At 38.0% G+C, this 16,730-nt stretch overlaps 1 protein-coding gene across 3 annotated transcripts in view; it reads left to right on the plus strand.

Moving 5' to 3' along the window:
- Nucleotides 1–16,730, plus strand: part of EVC2 (EvC ciliary complex subunit 2) — a 73,738-nt gene that overhangs the window by 6,238 nt on the left and 50,770 nt on the right. For all 3 annotated transcript variants that reach the window (XM_084516453.1, XM_084516451.1, XM_084516452.1), the window contains exons 3-8: nt 3,504–3,664; nt 4,180–4,230; nt 9,429–9,615; nt 10,821–10,930; nt 12,414–12,476; nt 14,809–14,943. In XM_084516453.1, the coding sequence (XP_084372579.1) occupies nt 3,504–3,664; nt 4,180–4,230; nt 9,429–9,615; nt 10,821–10,930; nt 12,414–12,476; nt 14,809–14,943 (707 nt within the window). The remainder of the gene's footprint in view (nt 1–3,503; nt 3,665–4,179; nt 4,231–9,428; nt 9,616–10,820; nt 10,931–12,413; nt 12,477–14,808; nt 14,944–16,730) is intronic.

Below are 16,730 nucleotides of genomic sequence, written 5' to 3' on the forward strand. Positions count from 1 at the left end.
GATTTGGGCAGTGCAGCTGAAACTGTTCCTCTGCTTAGCAAAGTTCCTGTTTCGAAAAGGAATGGGAATAGCTTCCATCTAGGAACTAATGGAAGTGAAGACTGTGCAGCTCAAATGATACCCTTTTTTTTTGAAAACAGCCGGAAAAGTGGCAAAGGTTGAAACTATAAGAAAAGAGAGTGAAAAGAGTAAAGAGATTGCAGAGCCAGTGTAAGGATTGGGATGCACCTCTGAAGAGGCACTGACAGTGCTGTGCTCTCGTTTCTGAACAGCAGGGTATCAAAAAGAAAGCTCAATGCTTGTTAGTGAAAGGCCTCAGGAGTCAAGCATTAGTATTTTGTATTTTCCAACCTCAGACAAATCAGACCTCAGACAAGTAGATTACTTGTTACAAGAACATTTTCAGAACAGAAATCTGGGATAAACTTGAAAACCACAGAATGTGTTATGCCTGTAACATCCTTTCTCAGATGTGCAGTGTCTGACTTTTCAAGCAATGATCAGCTATCTATAATCCATCTAGACCTTGTCTGAAAAGAGACAAGTCTGAAATTCACCTATCAAGGTTAATTGATAACTGCAATTATGTCATCTTGAGGTTACGAGTATTCAGTGAATTATGTGGAAAAGCCGTTATGTTCTTGTAGGTCAGCTGGACTGAGGTGTGTGTAGTGTTCTAGTGACAGATAAATATTTGTGGATCAGGAAAAGAGTTTTTTGTTGTTTGTTTGTGTTTTTTTTATTATTTTTTTTTTTTTAACTAACATTTGATACTACAAAAAATAATGAGTTAGAATAGTGCTGCTTTACTGGCAAGGGATACAAGGGTATTAGCAAACAGCCTGTGCTGTTAAAAATAAATATAAAGGATGAGAAAAAAACTGGAGCAAGGCAGTGGCATGTGTTGTGCTATGGACGTACCTCATCCTGATTGTATCTTCTTGAGCAAAGCCTAAATGCTGGGAAGGTGCAAGTGAATTTGCAGAAGTATCCTTGCAATCATCATCACCACTGAGGCTGCTTAGCATAATGTCAAGAACCTGCAAAATCCCCAACCTCTAATTACCAATGATGGAGCAGCCAAGTAACGTGCCTGGAGGATTACTCTGGGAGCTAGCCACATTATTGCAGGATTGTAAGTGATGACAAAGCACAACTTGAAAACAGTCATCTTGTATAATTAATAATCCTGAGATTTATTCAGAAGCAAAGAACACGATCAGTTAATCAAATTGGTTACTATGGACTTGGTACTTTCCAGGTAGGAATATCAGGATTTGCTGTCACATGGAAAGCACAGTTGGGAGTAATGATGGAGAGATCTCTTGCTACGTAGGGCATGAGAACAAAAGATATTTCATGAAACAAATACCCCCCCTTCTCTATTTCCTATGAGGGAGGTTAATCAACAAGAAGGAAGTGATCTGCTAAGCAAGAAGCATTTTCAAGGCAGGAGTTCAGCAAAGCCTATATACTTTTCTATGTTCACTTCTGGCTCTTACAAAGCTCTAAGAAGTTCCTTCTTGTCTTCAACTGGAGTTTCTGTTTACTATAAGGGAAAGTTCATCTATGGTAGTCTGGCAAGAAAATGAAAAGGGGAGCTGATTTCCTACCTCCATGGGAATAGGGTGGCAATTGGATCAACATCTCAGAGGCACAGCAAATACAAAATGAATCCTTACATCCAAACACTGAATCTGTACAAAACTAAGAAGAAGCATGATTCAGTTGTCAGAACATACGTTTGGAGCCATTTTAGGCAGGATAATATTGCACTTGATCTGCTAGGGAGTGCAGTGTCCAGGTGGGCTCAGACTAGTAACCAGCACGTCAGTTCAGCACTGGTGACGTTCTGAGTGATTTGGGCTGTTGCTTAGTATTGAAACTGAAATGCAGTATGCATGACTACCCTTGAAAAATACCAACCAAAAAGGTATGCAGGCATTTGGTATCGTAATTACATACCACTGTTCTCCTCACCAAATTTTCCTTATTAGTTTTACGGTCCCTAAATTAGTCTGAGTCTGTTTCACTGTGTAATAATGGTTTAAGTATGTAAGTGAAATTCAGGGAAGTGAATTAAAGCTAATTGTAAAATGTAAACGAGTAGCTTTTCCTGGTGGGTATAACCACATTTTTATCCAGTATAAACCACACTCTCCCAAATTAAAAGCATGCTATTCATCCTTGGGAAGACAGTGAAGGTCCCTGGGATGTACATGTCCATCTGAGTTCTGTAAGCAGCAGGAACACATCTCATTCATTATGTTAACATAAACCTTTTCAGTGCATCAATGCCTCGAGGCACTTTATAGGACCTTCTTCTAAACATGTAGTTCTGAATGCTCTGTGCATGTCTTTTATATTTACAACTGACAGTATTTATCTGTATTGTTCTTCCAACAGAACAGTGCCTTTCCAAAAACATGAAGCTTCTCATTTTTCTGAGATTGTCAGTATGTTCAACTCTTCATATTTCGTTAACATTTAATAGCTTTATAAAAAATAATGCTTACATAACAGTGTCATTTGCCAAAAATCTTTGTTTTTGATTAGAATTTTTGTTCATATGAATATATAATCCTAATGATTAAAACGTGCGGTTTAAAAATAAATAATAAATTAAAACTATTTTGCAAAGAATGACAAAAATGTATCTTCTTTAAACACAGAAAGTCCACAGTCCTTTTATAAATTTTCACTACATTTTTTCTCTATTCAGCAGCTGTACTGTTTTACAATTAGATTAAATTACTGATTTTTAGTGTAAGCTCCAATTATTAATGTCATAGGTGCTTTTACTTCATTAGATGGAAATTATTATCATATTGCAATTCCAAAGGTGTTCTTGTAGTTTCATGTGATATCCTGGCCTAATCTCTACTAAAAAATGTGAGAGATGGGGTATAGGATAGCATTGATATTGCAAATTACTAAATTGTGGAGTATTTGATTTCATTGCACTCCAATTAATCTGAAAAGTAATTGACACCCTCAGTCAACTGAGAAGTATTTTTGTTCTATGTACTGAAATACTTGATGGTTAATTGGCAGACTGTATCTTTGAAGCAGAACACCCTTAGCAATGAGGCCACTCACATTGTAGAGTGCTTCAATTATTTATGCTTTGCTGTAAAATTCTTTGTGTTGAAAATATTAACAGTTGATTTAATGTGGAAACCTTTTAACTCATGGATTAGATGATTTACGTTTAAGTGGCAAGAAATCTTCTGTGGAGTTCCCTAGGTAGGACGCAGTTTTGTTTTAACTCCTGCTGGATTTTCTGGGGCAAGTCCCATTTCTGCTTCATATCTACCCTCTTGTCTCCATTGCCTATTTAAAATTGAAATGCTTTTTGGGAGAGTGTGCTGGTCATGGTGTGCATGCTGAGTACCACAAGCCCCATCATCTCTGGCTGGAATCTTCAGGGGTGACACACACCAAGTAGCTGCTGTGCCGAAGCCACCTTTAGCTCTAACACAGAGTCTTGCCTTGGTTTTCAGCACTGCAATTACCTCTGGTAATTCAAGCAAGTGAAGTCAATGACCTGCTCTTGACTTCTGCAGCCTCAGACGGTCAGTGGAGCCATTCGGTATTTGCTTTGATACCTTCATGGACAAAGAAGATTTTGTTTAAACGAGAGTCTTCTGTTAACCATCAGCTGGTCAGTAAATCATAGTTTGCTACTTACAGTATTTATAAACATCATTGCAATTATGTCAAAACTGAATGTTGCTTGGAATTTACTACCTAATTAGTATGTTTCTAATTCTGTCTCAGGTGATTGTGTTCACTTTAGATGGCTTCAACAATACCAATTGGTTGTGAGACTTCCAAATAATTATTGTGACAGATACAGCTATGTGATTGCTGTGTAAACTCTGATAGACACATAATAATGAATTGTATCCATATAGTCTAATGAACTTAGGGAAGTCTGATAGCCAAAAGATGCATGTGCCAATTAAGATACTAGTAATTAGAGGTGGGAATAAGTAGTTCAAACGGATTTGGACTAACAAAAAGAGTAATTGCTGGGATAACAAAGCTCTTAAATTTGAAGTTGATTAATACCTCTTAATTATTTTTCTCATTTTCTTATTTACATACTACTTGTGCTTCATTTTGTGAGTTATGATAGTTTCCTGCACTGTGTAGACTTTTCCTCTTCCTCTGCAGCCTGAAGATGCGTCCTCTGGATTTGGAATAACCCTTCAGAAATGTGCTGTGGTAAGTTTTTTGGTGTTTTGTTGTTTTTGTTATTTTGTTTTTATTTTTTTTTCATTTCTCTTGTTAATTTGATAGGAAATTTGTACTCAAAAAGTGTTCTTTAAAACTGGAAACAGAATAGTACCCGTACTGTGTATTTGGGAGTATTTCCATTTTTATGTTGAGATGATTGCACCTCTGCAAGAGGAATAATTTTGCATTGTTGAATTGAAATTGAATAATTTGTTTCAAAACTGAATTAAGTCAGTGAAATCTTTTTTCAGACTATAGGGGATTTGGGTTTTTGACCAGTGTTAAATACCTCGGTATGAATCTATAAAAAGAATAAACGTGCAAATGTTCTGTGTATCAGTCACAAGGCTGGATAATGATAGAGAGAAACTTCTGTAGAGAATGTGATGGGCCTTTTTAGGTGTTCATCTGTCTTCCATGTGTGCCCTACCTGTGTCAAGTGTGGACATGCTTTCATGGGGAACAGAACCCTGTGAAGCGTCTGGGGACATCCTATAACAAAGCCATGGAAGAAACCATGTGTCACCATCAGCATACTTAGTGGGACTCAGCTACAGTATTTAATAGATAAAAGCACAGTATTTAGCACGGTATTTAATAGATAAAAATTTTCATTTGGCTTGCATAAAATGCATACAAGGAACAAAGACCTCTCTGCTATAAAGAATTTTTAAACTTTCAATTTTACGTCTTTAGGTGGCAGAGTTTAATAGATCTACTTATTTTTCCTTTGCCCCTCACCCCCCCCCTTTTTTTTATTCCCCGTGCTAGATGAATCAAATCTGAATTTTTATCATTAGAGACAGTTCACCGTGCTTTCCCTTGGAGAGAGAAAGTGCATCCAACTTTAAGGCAAATCTGAATTCAGCCATTGAAATGTTTCATATGATGACAGAGAATTTAGTACCCAGTACAGAAGAGGTGACATTATGACCTGCACCGGATCATTTACACAGAGAATGAATATGCATCACATCTCATGGCACTAATTATGTATAATGTCATTATTGAAGTAACTGCATATCATAATTAATGAGGCCAAATAGTGAGCATTTCAAGCATAAGAAGCAGTGACAGAATCTTCTGGGTTTTGCACTGGGGATTCTCAATTTTTGTATCAAAGCTTCTTAGCTTTGAGTTTGAGACAAATACATATTGTTTTTTCTGCCATTCATAGTGCATCCTCATACAGACTCATTAAAAATTGTGAAATCCTGCTGTACAAGATGAAAGATAGTCTGTTGTAGATACCAGTATTACCAGAAAATAATTGTGCCGTGCTACCTGTTGTAAATTACTGAAAACAGTACAACTGTATGTGAATTGTCTTCCATGTTGAAATTCATTTCATGTTTTATTTCCCTTTGCTTACCTTGTCATCCTCTTCAATATTAATTCATTTGAACAGATGCTTTCCTGCTAAGAGGCAGACCAGCCATATGGTTGTCTTTAGCTGTTTTAAATAAAAAAAAAAAAAAAAAAAAAAAAAAAAGTGAATTTAGCACATTTCCTACCCACCACCTGTAAGTGACTCCTCAGAGCATGGAGATGACATATGTTTACTTCTTGAAGGCAGTATTTTTCCAGCATTTAATCATGGAAATACCATGATCAAAACTAGGGTGTTTAAAATTTACCCATGCTTTGAGGGCCCAGTCCTTCTTTCTTTCACAAGAAAGAAGTTCCTGTAGGACTTCATTCCACAGCGTGGCATGAACGCTTCTGAGGTAGTACTTCATAACGATAGTAATCTTTAGCAGAGCTGAAATAAATCTTTAAATTTGTCTATTTGGCTTTTAAAACTTTTACCTCTCTCATTTCTGTTTTCTAAGGATTCTTGCATTTCTTGCATTCTTGCATTTGTTCAAACTTCTTGGAGATCCTCTGTTCCTTTCACTCCTAAGGCAATTCCTCCTAACATGTTCTTGTTCTTGCTGTGGTTCTTTCATTCCCCCATGTACCTGAAGTGACATGTACTCACCCATGTACCTGAAGTGACATCTGTTGCAGGGGCAGAGGGAAACTGAAATAAGCACTTATCTCTATTGTCAGTGGCTGCCATTGTGTTTTCTTCCTGTAGATGTTTGGCAGCATAATCATCTGCTCCAAATACAAGAAAAAATATCTTGTTGCTACTTAGAATAGCAACTCAAATGAGATATCCAGTGGCCACTGATCCAAATGGCAGTGGCATATGGAGGAGGTTCTTTCTAGGAGTGGTCAAACCCACCAGCTTACCTGCTGCTTCATTCTCATCTGCTATTTCATCTGCTACTATCCACTACTACTAGCTTAAAATTCATTGCCAGTCAGAAATAATGAAAGCTGGTGTGGCCTCACCTTGAGTACTGTGTGCAGTTCTGGGCACTGCAGTATAAAAAGGATGTGAAACTGCTGGAGAGTGTCCAGAGGAGGGCGATGAAGATGGTGAAGGGCCTAGAGGAGAAGATATAAGAGGAGCGGCTGACATCACTTGGCCTGTTCAGCCTGGAGAAGAGGAGGCTGAGGGGAGACCTCATCACAGTCTACAACTTCCTCGCGAGGGGGAGTGGAGAGGCAGGTGACCTATTCTGCGTAATCACCAGTGATAGGACCTGGGGAAACAGTGTTAAACTGAGGCAGGGAAGTTTAGGCTGGACATCAGGAAGAGGTTCTTCACAGAGAGGGTGGTTGTACAGTGGTACAGGCTCCCCAGGGACATAGTCACTGCACCAAGCCTGTCTGAATTTAAGAAGTGATCAAACTGTGCACTTAGTCACATGGTCTAAACTTTTGGGTAGACCTGTGTGATGCCAGGAATTGGACTTGATGACCCTTATGGGTCCCTTCCAACTCGGGGTATTCTGTGATTCTAAAGTAAAACCTGTATTTGAAGGTATTGACAAATGCAAAAAACACGACCTTCTGGCTGCCTGAGGAAAATTGCAGTAGATTGGTGATAGATTTTTGATTCCTCAGAAGGGTTGCTTTGTTTAGTCACTGAATTAAGAATTTTATTAAATGAAATGAAGAGAAAATGCAAATTTAGTTGGAGAACGATAATGAACTGTATGTGGGAGTGTGCATTAAACCTGTTAACTAAAGGAAGGAGAGGAGTAGTGCTGCCACATTCCCTCACCTACCTATGAATATACACATCCTACTTTTTCTGCCTATTCTATTGTAAGAATTTAGCTAAATTACTGTTTACATCTCCTCTCTCCAAATGTAAAGGAATATATTTTTGTCTGGTTAAAAGCATGGGAAAAAATGATGAAATCCTAATTTTTGCCTTCATCTCACAGAAGAGCAAAAGAAAGGTATGGGAAAGTAAAGGAAGGGAAAGACTTTCTGTTTTCCCACCTATTCCCAGCTCCTTCTCTTGGTAGTGCATAATTGTTTGTGTGCACGAGCCTATCCACACTTATTGTGGAACATAATATTGTATTAACAACTTGTGCAGTTTGAACCTGTGGTCTTTCAATGTGTGCTTTCTTGATTCAGTGATTGGGTCAGGGTCTCTGCTTTGTGGCTTTGGATTTTCTTTTTGTGACTTTTAAGCTTTTTTCCTGTTTCATTTTGTTGTTTTTAAAGCAAGTTTCCAGCTTTGTGACTGCATAGGGAAGGCTGAAAGGTCTGCTGACTGCATCACACCAGTTCAGAAAACCAGGAGACAGAAAATCTGCCCCAAGTATATCACACTTCTAACATCTGGTGTTTTTAGGTCCCAGAAATGTTGTGTCTAGCTCAAGACACATGAACGTATGAAACTGGCAAAGCTTTCTTTACAAATATGATCAGGCCTACTTTTATACCTGCTGGCATTTATTTGCAGAATCTGGTATAATAGGTAGTTGTTTTTTTCCCCCCATAAGATTTATTTAATACAATTGAGTTTGAACTTTACGTAATGAGTTTGGAAAATTTAGTGTAGTATAATGAGAAGAGCTACTTACATAAACAGATTTATTCAAATGCAATTATTGCCATTTATGTCAGAAAATGCAAACTAAGCAATTATAATTTTAATAAAGCTTTTTTTTTTTTTTTCCTCGGTTCATAAAACATTCTGAAACTTTCATCTGTTTCTATGCTGAATTAAAATGAAATGCATGGGTCGAGGTGCACTATAAAATTATAACTACATATGTTGAATCTGTGGCTGCAATAAATTGTATGATTTCTGACATCTCCCACAGTTAATGTTTTTAGTAGTCATTTTGGGGAAGGCTGCTTTATTGCTATTTTTCCTAGTGTCCAGATAGAGAAAAGAGACATTGCCTTTTTTTTTTTAAAAAAAAAAAAAAAAAAAAAAAAAGAGGGAAAAAGAGAAAGATTGTCCCTGAATCACACTTTGGTTATTTCACAAAGTGTTAATTTGGTGCCATTATTAGAAGACCACTGTGCCATCATGGCTATGTTATGGACCATCATAGTACAGGCCTGATGGAGTTTTTAGACAGTTTTGGCTTAATACAATTTTATAATGGAAGGCACTTTGAAAGGTGAGAGGTCAGTAAGTGACTCTGTGCTCAAGGCAATTTCATTTAGAGGGTGTAATTATTCAGTGAAAGTTAATGAATGCCTAATGGAATAAATAGATAAAGTCATGTGACAGCATGTTGCTAGTGATTGCTTATTAATTTATGAATTTCATCTCTAACTGGAAGCAGAGCCTTGAACTCCAAGTCTGCTAGTAGCTCCATCAGCCCTTATGTGGGAAGGGCAAATGGAAGCAGCTGGCACCCTTTGGAGCGTGCAGTTGCTGTGGAAAAAGAGAGAACCAGAGAACAAAAATGCATGAAGAGAATGAACTGGCAATGAGGACAGCTTGCAAAAGAAACATCTTCATGATACAAAAGCTAAGAATTTTCCAGAATCTGGTTATGAAGTTATGTTCCAGTTCTGTGTGTCACAGGAGTATTCGTATGCTTGTTTTCACTTACTTCTGGCTTTCACTTTACTTCTGGCATAAAACTTTTGTTTTATGTCCCTCTGTCTCTGAGCAACATTCAGGCACACCAAAAATTAAAATCTCCTTGGGAGTCTGAGATCAAACTGAGTGTAGTGCTGTTTGCAGGTTTCTCAGAATGCCTTCAGAAAATTGGCTTACACAAATAGTGAACTATTTACTAGCAATCAAGACTACAGATTTTGCTCTTGATGCACTTACAACTGTTTTGCACTGTTAATATTTCTGTTTTCAGGTGGATGTTGAACATGATCCTCAAACTGCCTATGTTAGACTTCTGATTAATAACACCAACACGCTGCTCTCAAGAAACATCACCGATCTTATCCTCCTGGACAATATCACCGGTCTACATGTTCAAAAAAACAGTGGTAATAAGACAACAGATGGTGTACAGATTTACAGGAAAAGATTCTTGCAAGGTAACAAATTCTGCAGAGAAGTAGCTCTGATTACACATGTGGAAGAGCATCTGTTCAAATCAGGATATTTATTTTTGAAGATGTAAACTCAGTAATTATTGGTTGATATGGGTGAAATACCCTGTAACCAGTTTTGCGCTGCAGTTTAAAATTCTATTAATTCCCATTTTGGCTCCCACCTTTGAACTGCCTCTTCCAGGCATGGAAGTGAGCCCTTGTGCTCTGTAAAAGTCACTGCTGTCAAAATGAAACAGAATCTTTCATGATGGTATTTGTTCATTTTGGATATTTTAAAAAGCTTCTGCACAACCAATTTTAATTGAAACGTCATTCTAAACAAGAACGACGTTGGCTAAATAAGGTAGAAAGTAAGCAAACACTTTACTGAGTAGTGTCTTTAAAATCACGGTGGATTAACTTGCTGAGGTAGGGGTACACCGGAATTGCAAAAAAACATGCAAACAGGCAGAATGATTAATCTGAAAGAAGACAGCTCTGCTCTGTATCCATTTTCTACAGACTTGAGCAAATTATAAAATTGAAGCAAGTAATAGACCGTCCCAGTCTTGGAGTTAGTGTGTTTCTTAGATAGCAGTTGGATCCTTGCACATTCATAAAAATTTGTCTTTCTTGATTTCTTTATCTTCCCTTTCCTAAGCACATGTGCAAGAGGTAGAAGATGTCCATAGAAAAATAATAAATTGCTTTTTAGGATTATGATTTTTCGTGTGGGGGATGTGCTGTGTTGGAAGAGCTCCAGAGCTGTCCCAGATCTTCCTCAGAGAACTTTGAGAAATTTTCCTGGGATAAAGTAAATTTATCCATATTCTTCTTCTCTGGACTATGCTGGTAGGCTCTGGCTACCTCCCCTACTGAGGAGCTTACTGCAGCTAGACTCCTAGGAGAGCACTTGCTGGTGAGGAAGCACAGTCTAAAGGGGAGCCTAAAAAGCTCCTCAGATGTTTTATTCATATTGGACTTGCTTTTCATATTTTGCAAACATCTGTAACTGCAGCTGAGCTCAGCTGGGTGCTCAACTCTTCAGTCTTCTTGTGTTAAAAAAAAAAGTGCAACTCTGCTGGGTTATTTTCGAGACAGTGTATGTACTGTTTTATTTAAGAAAATGCAGACACAATTCCTTAAGAGGCCAATATTGTATGGGTAAATGTACCTCATCTACACACTTTTTTCCTCTCTTTTAACAGTTGGAGAATACTTTGCAATCAACTACACTGCACTTCTTGATGCAAAGGAAACATGGAATGGCAGGGTCTTGACATTGCCTGCAAAGTTAACTTTCAGGAGTTCATCACAGGTATTTCCTGTACAAGTCTTGAAAGCAGTTCTTGTTCAGAGGGCTGGAGCACCTTTCCTGTGAAGAAATTCTGAGACAGCTGAGGATGTTCATCCAGGGAGACCTCGCTGCTGCCTTTCAGTTCCAAAATGGTTCTTATAAATAGCGTGGTGAGGGACTCTACTCGGGTAGATAATGATAGGACAAGGGAGAATGATCTTAAACTGAAAAAGGATATGTTAGATTAGGAAGAAATTCTTCACTGTAAGGGTAGTGAGGCACTGGAACAGGTTGCCCAGAGAAGCTGTGGATGCCCCATCCCTAGAGCTGGATGGCCAACCTGATCTAGTGGGTGGAAACCCTGCCTATGGCAGGGGGGTTGGAGTTTGATGGACTTCCAACCTAAGTGATTCTATGGTTGTCTGCCTAAGCTATGAGACCTGTGATGAGGCCTGCATGTACTGCAGTGAAGTCCTTAAGCTCCCTGGTTACCATGAATTTTTTAAATACATGAATTATTTTTCAAAGGTTAGGAAGCATTAGGCCTCCTTAAATAGGTAAAGGATGTTTGTGTGTTGTCCTGAAGCATTTCTTTCTACTTTTCTTATTTCTTTCCAGTTTATCTGTGTATCCTTAAAATAACAGTATCCCACCTCCTTATGTGTGTTTTCCTATAGTCTGTGAGAGGTTGCAGTTTTGACATGTTTTTAATAAAAAAAATAATTTATTGTAATCAAAAGCACTGTTTAAATATGAGAGTTTTGAGGACCTTGAAGAGATTTTTGAGAGAAGCTGGGTAATCACTCAATCTTTGGTGATTTTTTGAGAACTCAGTTGCACCAGGCTCCAAGAGAACTGATCATGGATCTAACAATGCTGGAGTTAACCTAAGTAGAAAGCAGGACTAATGACACAAGAAGAGTGGTTTCTTCCAAAGTGACTTATTCCTCATTCATAAATATGTTTTGATATTTTCCTCATCGTTTTCTTAAGTGCATGTAGTTAGACCTTGCGTATATATTTTCATTTCCAGCTGCTGTATCTCACTTGTTTTAGAGGAAAAAATGATCAATGTGCATGAGGGTATACTACAGAGACAGAGAGCAAGACTTCAAAACCAAGAAATGATAAGAGGAGAGGATACAGGTGGATGTTTAGCAGAATTGATAGACATTGAGCTGCAAACTTTGATCCCTGCAAGACATATGCAGTGACTTTGACTCATGTTCTGTACACTTTCAGTCAACACAGAGTTTATAAATGTAGAAAAAGTGTAAATCTGTGAGCACTGAATAAGCCCGTGCTTGGTTAGAAGGGGAGTATATCCCACAGAGCACTTTTACCACTACATTTAGCTATCAGATTTTATTCAGATTTACCTAGTGAGAAGTATAGCTTTTCTTCTGAGGAGAAGCTTTTGTAGAGACTCTGGGCTGTTTGCCAGTGTTATAAATTGGATTCTGCTCATTTTTTAATGCTTGTAATATTTTTATATTTCTCTCAGAATAAAACACATCTCGTATCGTTGATGGCATCATTCACCATAACTGAAGAAGAAAAGACCAAGGTAAATGCTATGACTTGGCATTACACTGTCTCAAACTCACTGACTTAAACTCATGGATAATCTAACCTAAATCCTAGGGGGCTAAGAATGTAGTTAGGTACTTAAATTTCATCTGGCTATTAATCATAGACAAGTTCTGCCATTTCCAATTATAAGGGGAAGAAAACAGGAGTCAAGACAGTGGGGTTTTGTTATCCTAAAGCAGCAATATTTAGCAAAGAAAATCTTCAGAGTTCCATTATATGTGTAGCCTTTTTTTTTTTTTTTTTTTTTTTTTTTAGTCTGAAGCATTGTCCAGCCACAGAGAATTGTGATGAGGAATTTGCTCACGTGCTCTTGGGCATAGCTACCACAAGAAAGCTATTTGCCTTTCAAAAAGTGTGGAGTTATCCTCCACCTATCGAGAAACTGTTTCATACTGAGACAAGTGAGATGTATTGTATTTGTCCATAGTGTCAAGTGTTATACATGATCTCAATCTTAAATTTTATTTATTAAAAATTATTTGAAAGGGTTCATGATTGTGGTGAATGGTGAACAACCAATATGCTTGTGACTAAGCAGATTCTGAATGTTGACTAGGGGCTAGAAAAATGAAGAACCACTTACACAGCCATGGCAGTACCATGCTAAGCTGGTCCTGTGAATTTACATGTGGTTTAATTGCACACTTCTTGTTGTGCTGTTCTTTAAAATTTTTCATACCCTGTGGATTTCCTCTTCGGTGTTGCTGGAAGAAAGTGCTTGGTTGCCTATGACAAGATAAATGAAAAAATATGGGTTATGAAAAATGTGGGTTACGAAAAAATACGAGCATAGCTTATCTGTTGGCCCGTGCCAGATGTCTTCCCGCAGTGCTTCAGGGGCTGTGAATACTGCATGCCTCTGCCCTTGGCTGAGTGGTTTCAATGCTGAGTAGGAAGCTGTAGTGAAAGCAAAATGCATTTCTCCTGTCTAGCCACATTGCATGGGATTTGTGATAATAATTATGTTGACCTCATTTTTGCCAGAATTGTTTCCCTCAGCATCCTTTAAATCAGTGGGAGCACAGCAACTTTTGAAAGAAAATCAGGCCTTTAATGCCTCTTCACCTCACACTATTAAGATGGCTTAAGAAGTTAGCTTTGCATATGGGTTTTGAGGCTCATTGATGTGCCAGTGGTTTGGGGGTCAGCCTGCAGTGCCAAACTGGTCCTATGCCATGGTTTGTATGGGGTCTCTGATTCCCCACACCGCAGCATCCACTGTGATGCTTTCAGGCATTATAGCCCATTAGGCTGTATCCAAGGAAATGGGGTGTCCCTCCAAAACTCATTTTACTGTCTTATAAAAGCATAGATAATTCCCTATCCAAGAACTTTTTTCCATAAGCAGGCAGTAAAAGGATCAAATTCTGCTGTTAAATTAGAATAAATACTTTCTACATTGCAGACTGCATATGATTGTTGCTTCCTGTGCCGAATTCTGTTTGTTCTATGGAATGCTCCCAGCTTTCTGCTTTATGAGATGACCAAGCCCTGCTTGCAAGCGGCATGTTAATTATTTACACTTTCTAGCCCCAGCAGAGTGATTATTTTGTGGTGAAACATTATACTAGTAGCTGTGCTATATTTTTCATGCAGACATCTCAAAGAACTAAACAAACATTAAATTAACTTTTGCTACATGGAGCATGAAGTAAAAATTAATTTTTAATGCCATTCCATTTAAAGATTAAATTAAGACCTAAAGTGAAAGGCATACAAAGATATTAGTTGAAGTGTAGTTCCAGTGCTTCTGCTATTCTTTTCTGACTCTGTCTCATGGAGAAACTGCAATGATACACACAAATTAGGGAGTTTTATCGTCAGTTATCTGTTTATTCTGAACTCCTATTAGTACTTTATCCCAGTGTTGTTTACTGAGTTTTATTGAATCAAGAAATGGCCATTAATTTCAGGAAGCCAACATCAGACTGATTTTTCAGAGGCTCTGGGCAATGTCAAATGCCATTAATTTCAATGAGATTTTGGAGAGATTGGCAACGCAGGCTCTTAAGTAGTCTTCCCAAAAGTCACAGCAACTACAGTTCAATCCATGAGAGATCTGTTGTTGGAATTTACAGAGGCATTTGGACTAGGTGGGCATAAGGGCATGCAGACTTCAAAATCTATGGAAAATAGACACTATTAATAAATAAAAATTACTAATTGTAATTTAATGCTGAGTAACCCTGAAGTTTTATAAAGCCATTTAAAAGTAATTTACTGCGTTCATTACAGCTGTGATCTTTGAGTCTGATCTTTGTATATATAGGAAAATTAGTTTAAATAATATGGTCTTTTCATTTCAGATTTCATACAGCCATGCCATCCATGCTTCAGGATTCTTCATTGCTTTTTTCGTTTCCTTTGTATTGACATGTGCTGTTTTTTTCATTCTTTACCAAACCAAAGTATTAAAATGGAATTTCCATAGTAAAAACCAGGTGAGTCATACTATCTGTAACAGTACTTTATATAATTTTGTTATTGATCATCTCTGATGATATAACATGCAAACTAATATGGATTGCCTAAAGTGTTTTTGAAGCTAAATAAAAGGCACCAAGTGCTGGATTGAATTCACTGGTACTATAATCTCTACAACCCCAAATCTTTAGCACAATCAGATTTAGAAGTGATGTAAGAATAGCCTGATCAAAAGAACTGCTGTCAATAACTGGTTGTTAAGCTTCACAGGGGAGCGATACTACCCATTGGCTTTGCATTTGGTTTCATCTTCTTCCTTGTCCTTATCTCTCCTTTTGCTCCCGGTATGAGAGGCAGAATAACTCTGGGTAGACCACTCACCTCGAATGCAGAATACATGAGTCCAAATTGTATTTCTGATTATCAGGAACAGGGGTTTGAAGCTGGGTCTCTTAGATCTTTGGATTTACCTTAGTCTCTTGAGTGATTAAGCAAAGCAGTTGGGTTTGGGGATGGAGCATTTATGGTGCTCTTTATCCAGATCATAAATACAGAGAGAGAAAATACAGTCTGAATATCCATCAGATTGGCCCAAGCTCCAGTCCTTGCTTTTTAAAACTATTTTGCTATTTATATGAAGTGGAACAACTTCAGTGGGAGGGAGATAGAGACCTCAGTTGCTATTACAGTGATGAGAACGATCTCCTAAGAAAGGGGGTGTTAAAGGTTTGAAACCTTCCTCTGCTCAGGTGGTGGTAGATCTCCTACTGGGTTGCCAGGTCAAGCAGGCAGTGTCACTCTGTCTATTGCAATTTCTCTTGGGCATGGTCTGAGAATGTTGGTTTAGGATGGAAGTGATGATACAGGTGAGAGACATATCATTTGAGATTCCCTCTGGGGCTGTTGGATAGTATAAACTGTGCTGGCTGGTGCTGTCAAACTGAGACAATTAAGACTGACAGAAATTTAAGTAGTAGCTGTGTTCTCACTCTACTTTTGGATTTCAGTTTGGTTTCTTTTTCTTCAGTGGTCTGATTTTTCAAACGCCCAGAAAGCTTTAATTTGTAATCTATAATGAAAGTGTCTGTTTAAAGGTTTCAGAAAAATTCCACAGCAAGTTTAAAGATTTGGTTGAAGCATTTCTGTAGGCACATTTATGTGGCTGCCTGGAGAGCACTTTGGGGTTTTATTCTTCCTATGCCAACCGACTTCAAAACAAAGAAACCCATTAGATGTGTTTCTCAGGGACACTGCTGTGCTGTGGCATGTGTGGAGGCAGTCCAGGGAGGGCAATGCACTTGTAGTGCTCTGCTTTTCTGCATAGCAGTTGGAGTGCTCTTGCGTAGAGGACAAATGTACTGAGAAGCACGTACCCAGAAGTAGCACTCTGCTTGGAGACCTCAGCTTCCACATATTGCTCTGCTTGAGGCAGGCAATCTGGGGAGAGTTGTAGAGGGGCATAGCACATTTCAGAGGCTTGGGTGGTCTTGCTGGAAATAATTTGTTTCAGGACTAGATGTGTACAGTTTGCTTTATGCAATTATGAGTATTGGTTTCCTATCTCTAGGTAAAAATGCTGTGTCAGATGTAACTTCACAATGTTTGATAGATTTGAAGACAGTTCTTGTGCTAAGTCATCTGTATATGCTCTACTGAAGCAGCAAAAAGTGAGGGAAAAAGATGTATTTTCTTTGTGATTTAAATTCTGTGAACAACTTATTTTATCTTTTCTATAATTTCTGACAAATGACAAAAGAAGGTTTTATTGTGTTTTTGTTGTTGTTTTTAATAGATTTGCATTAAA

The sequence above is a fragment of the Aythya ferina genome (assembly GCF_964211825.1).
Source record: "Aythya ferina genome assembly, chromosome: 4".
Classification (NCBI taxonomy): domain Eukaryota; kingdom Metazoa; phylum Chordata; class Aves; order Anseriformes; family Anatidae; genus Aythya; species Aythya ferina.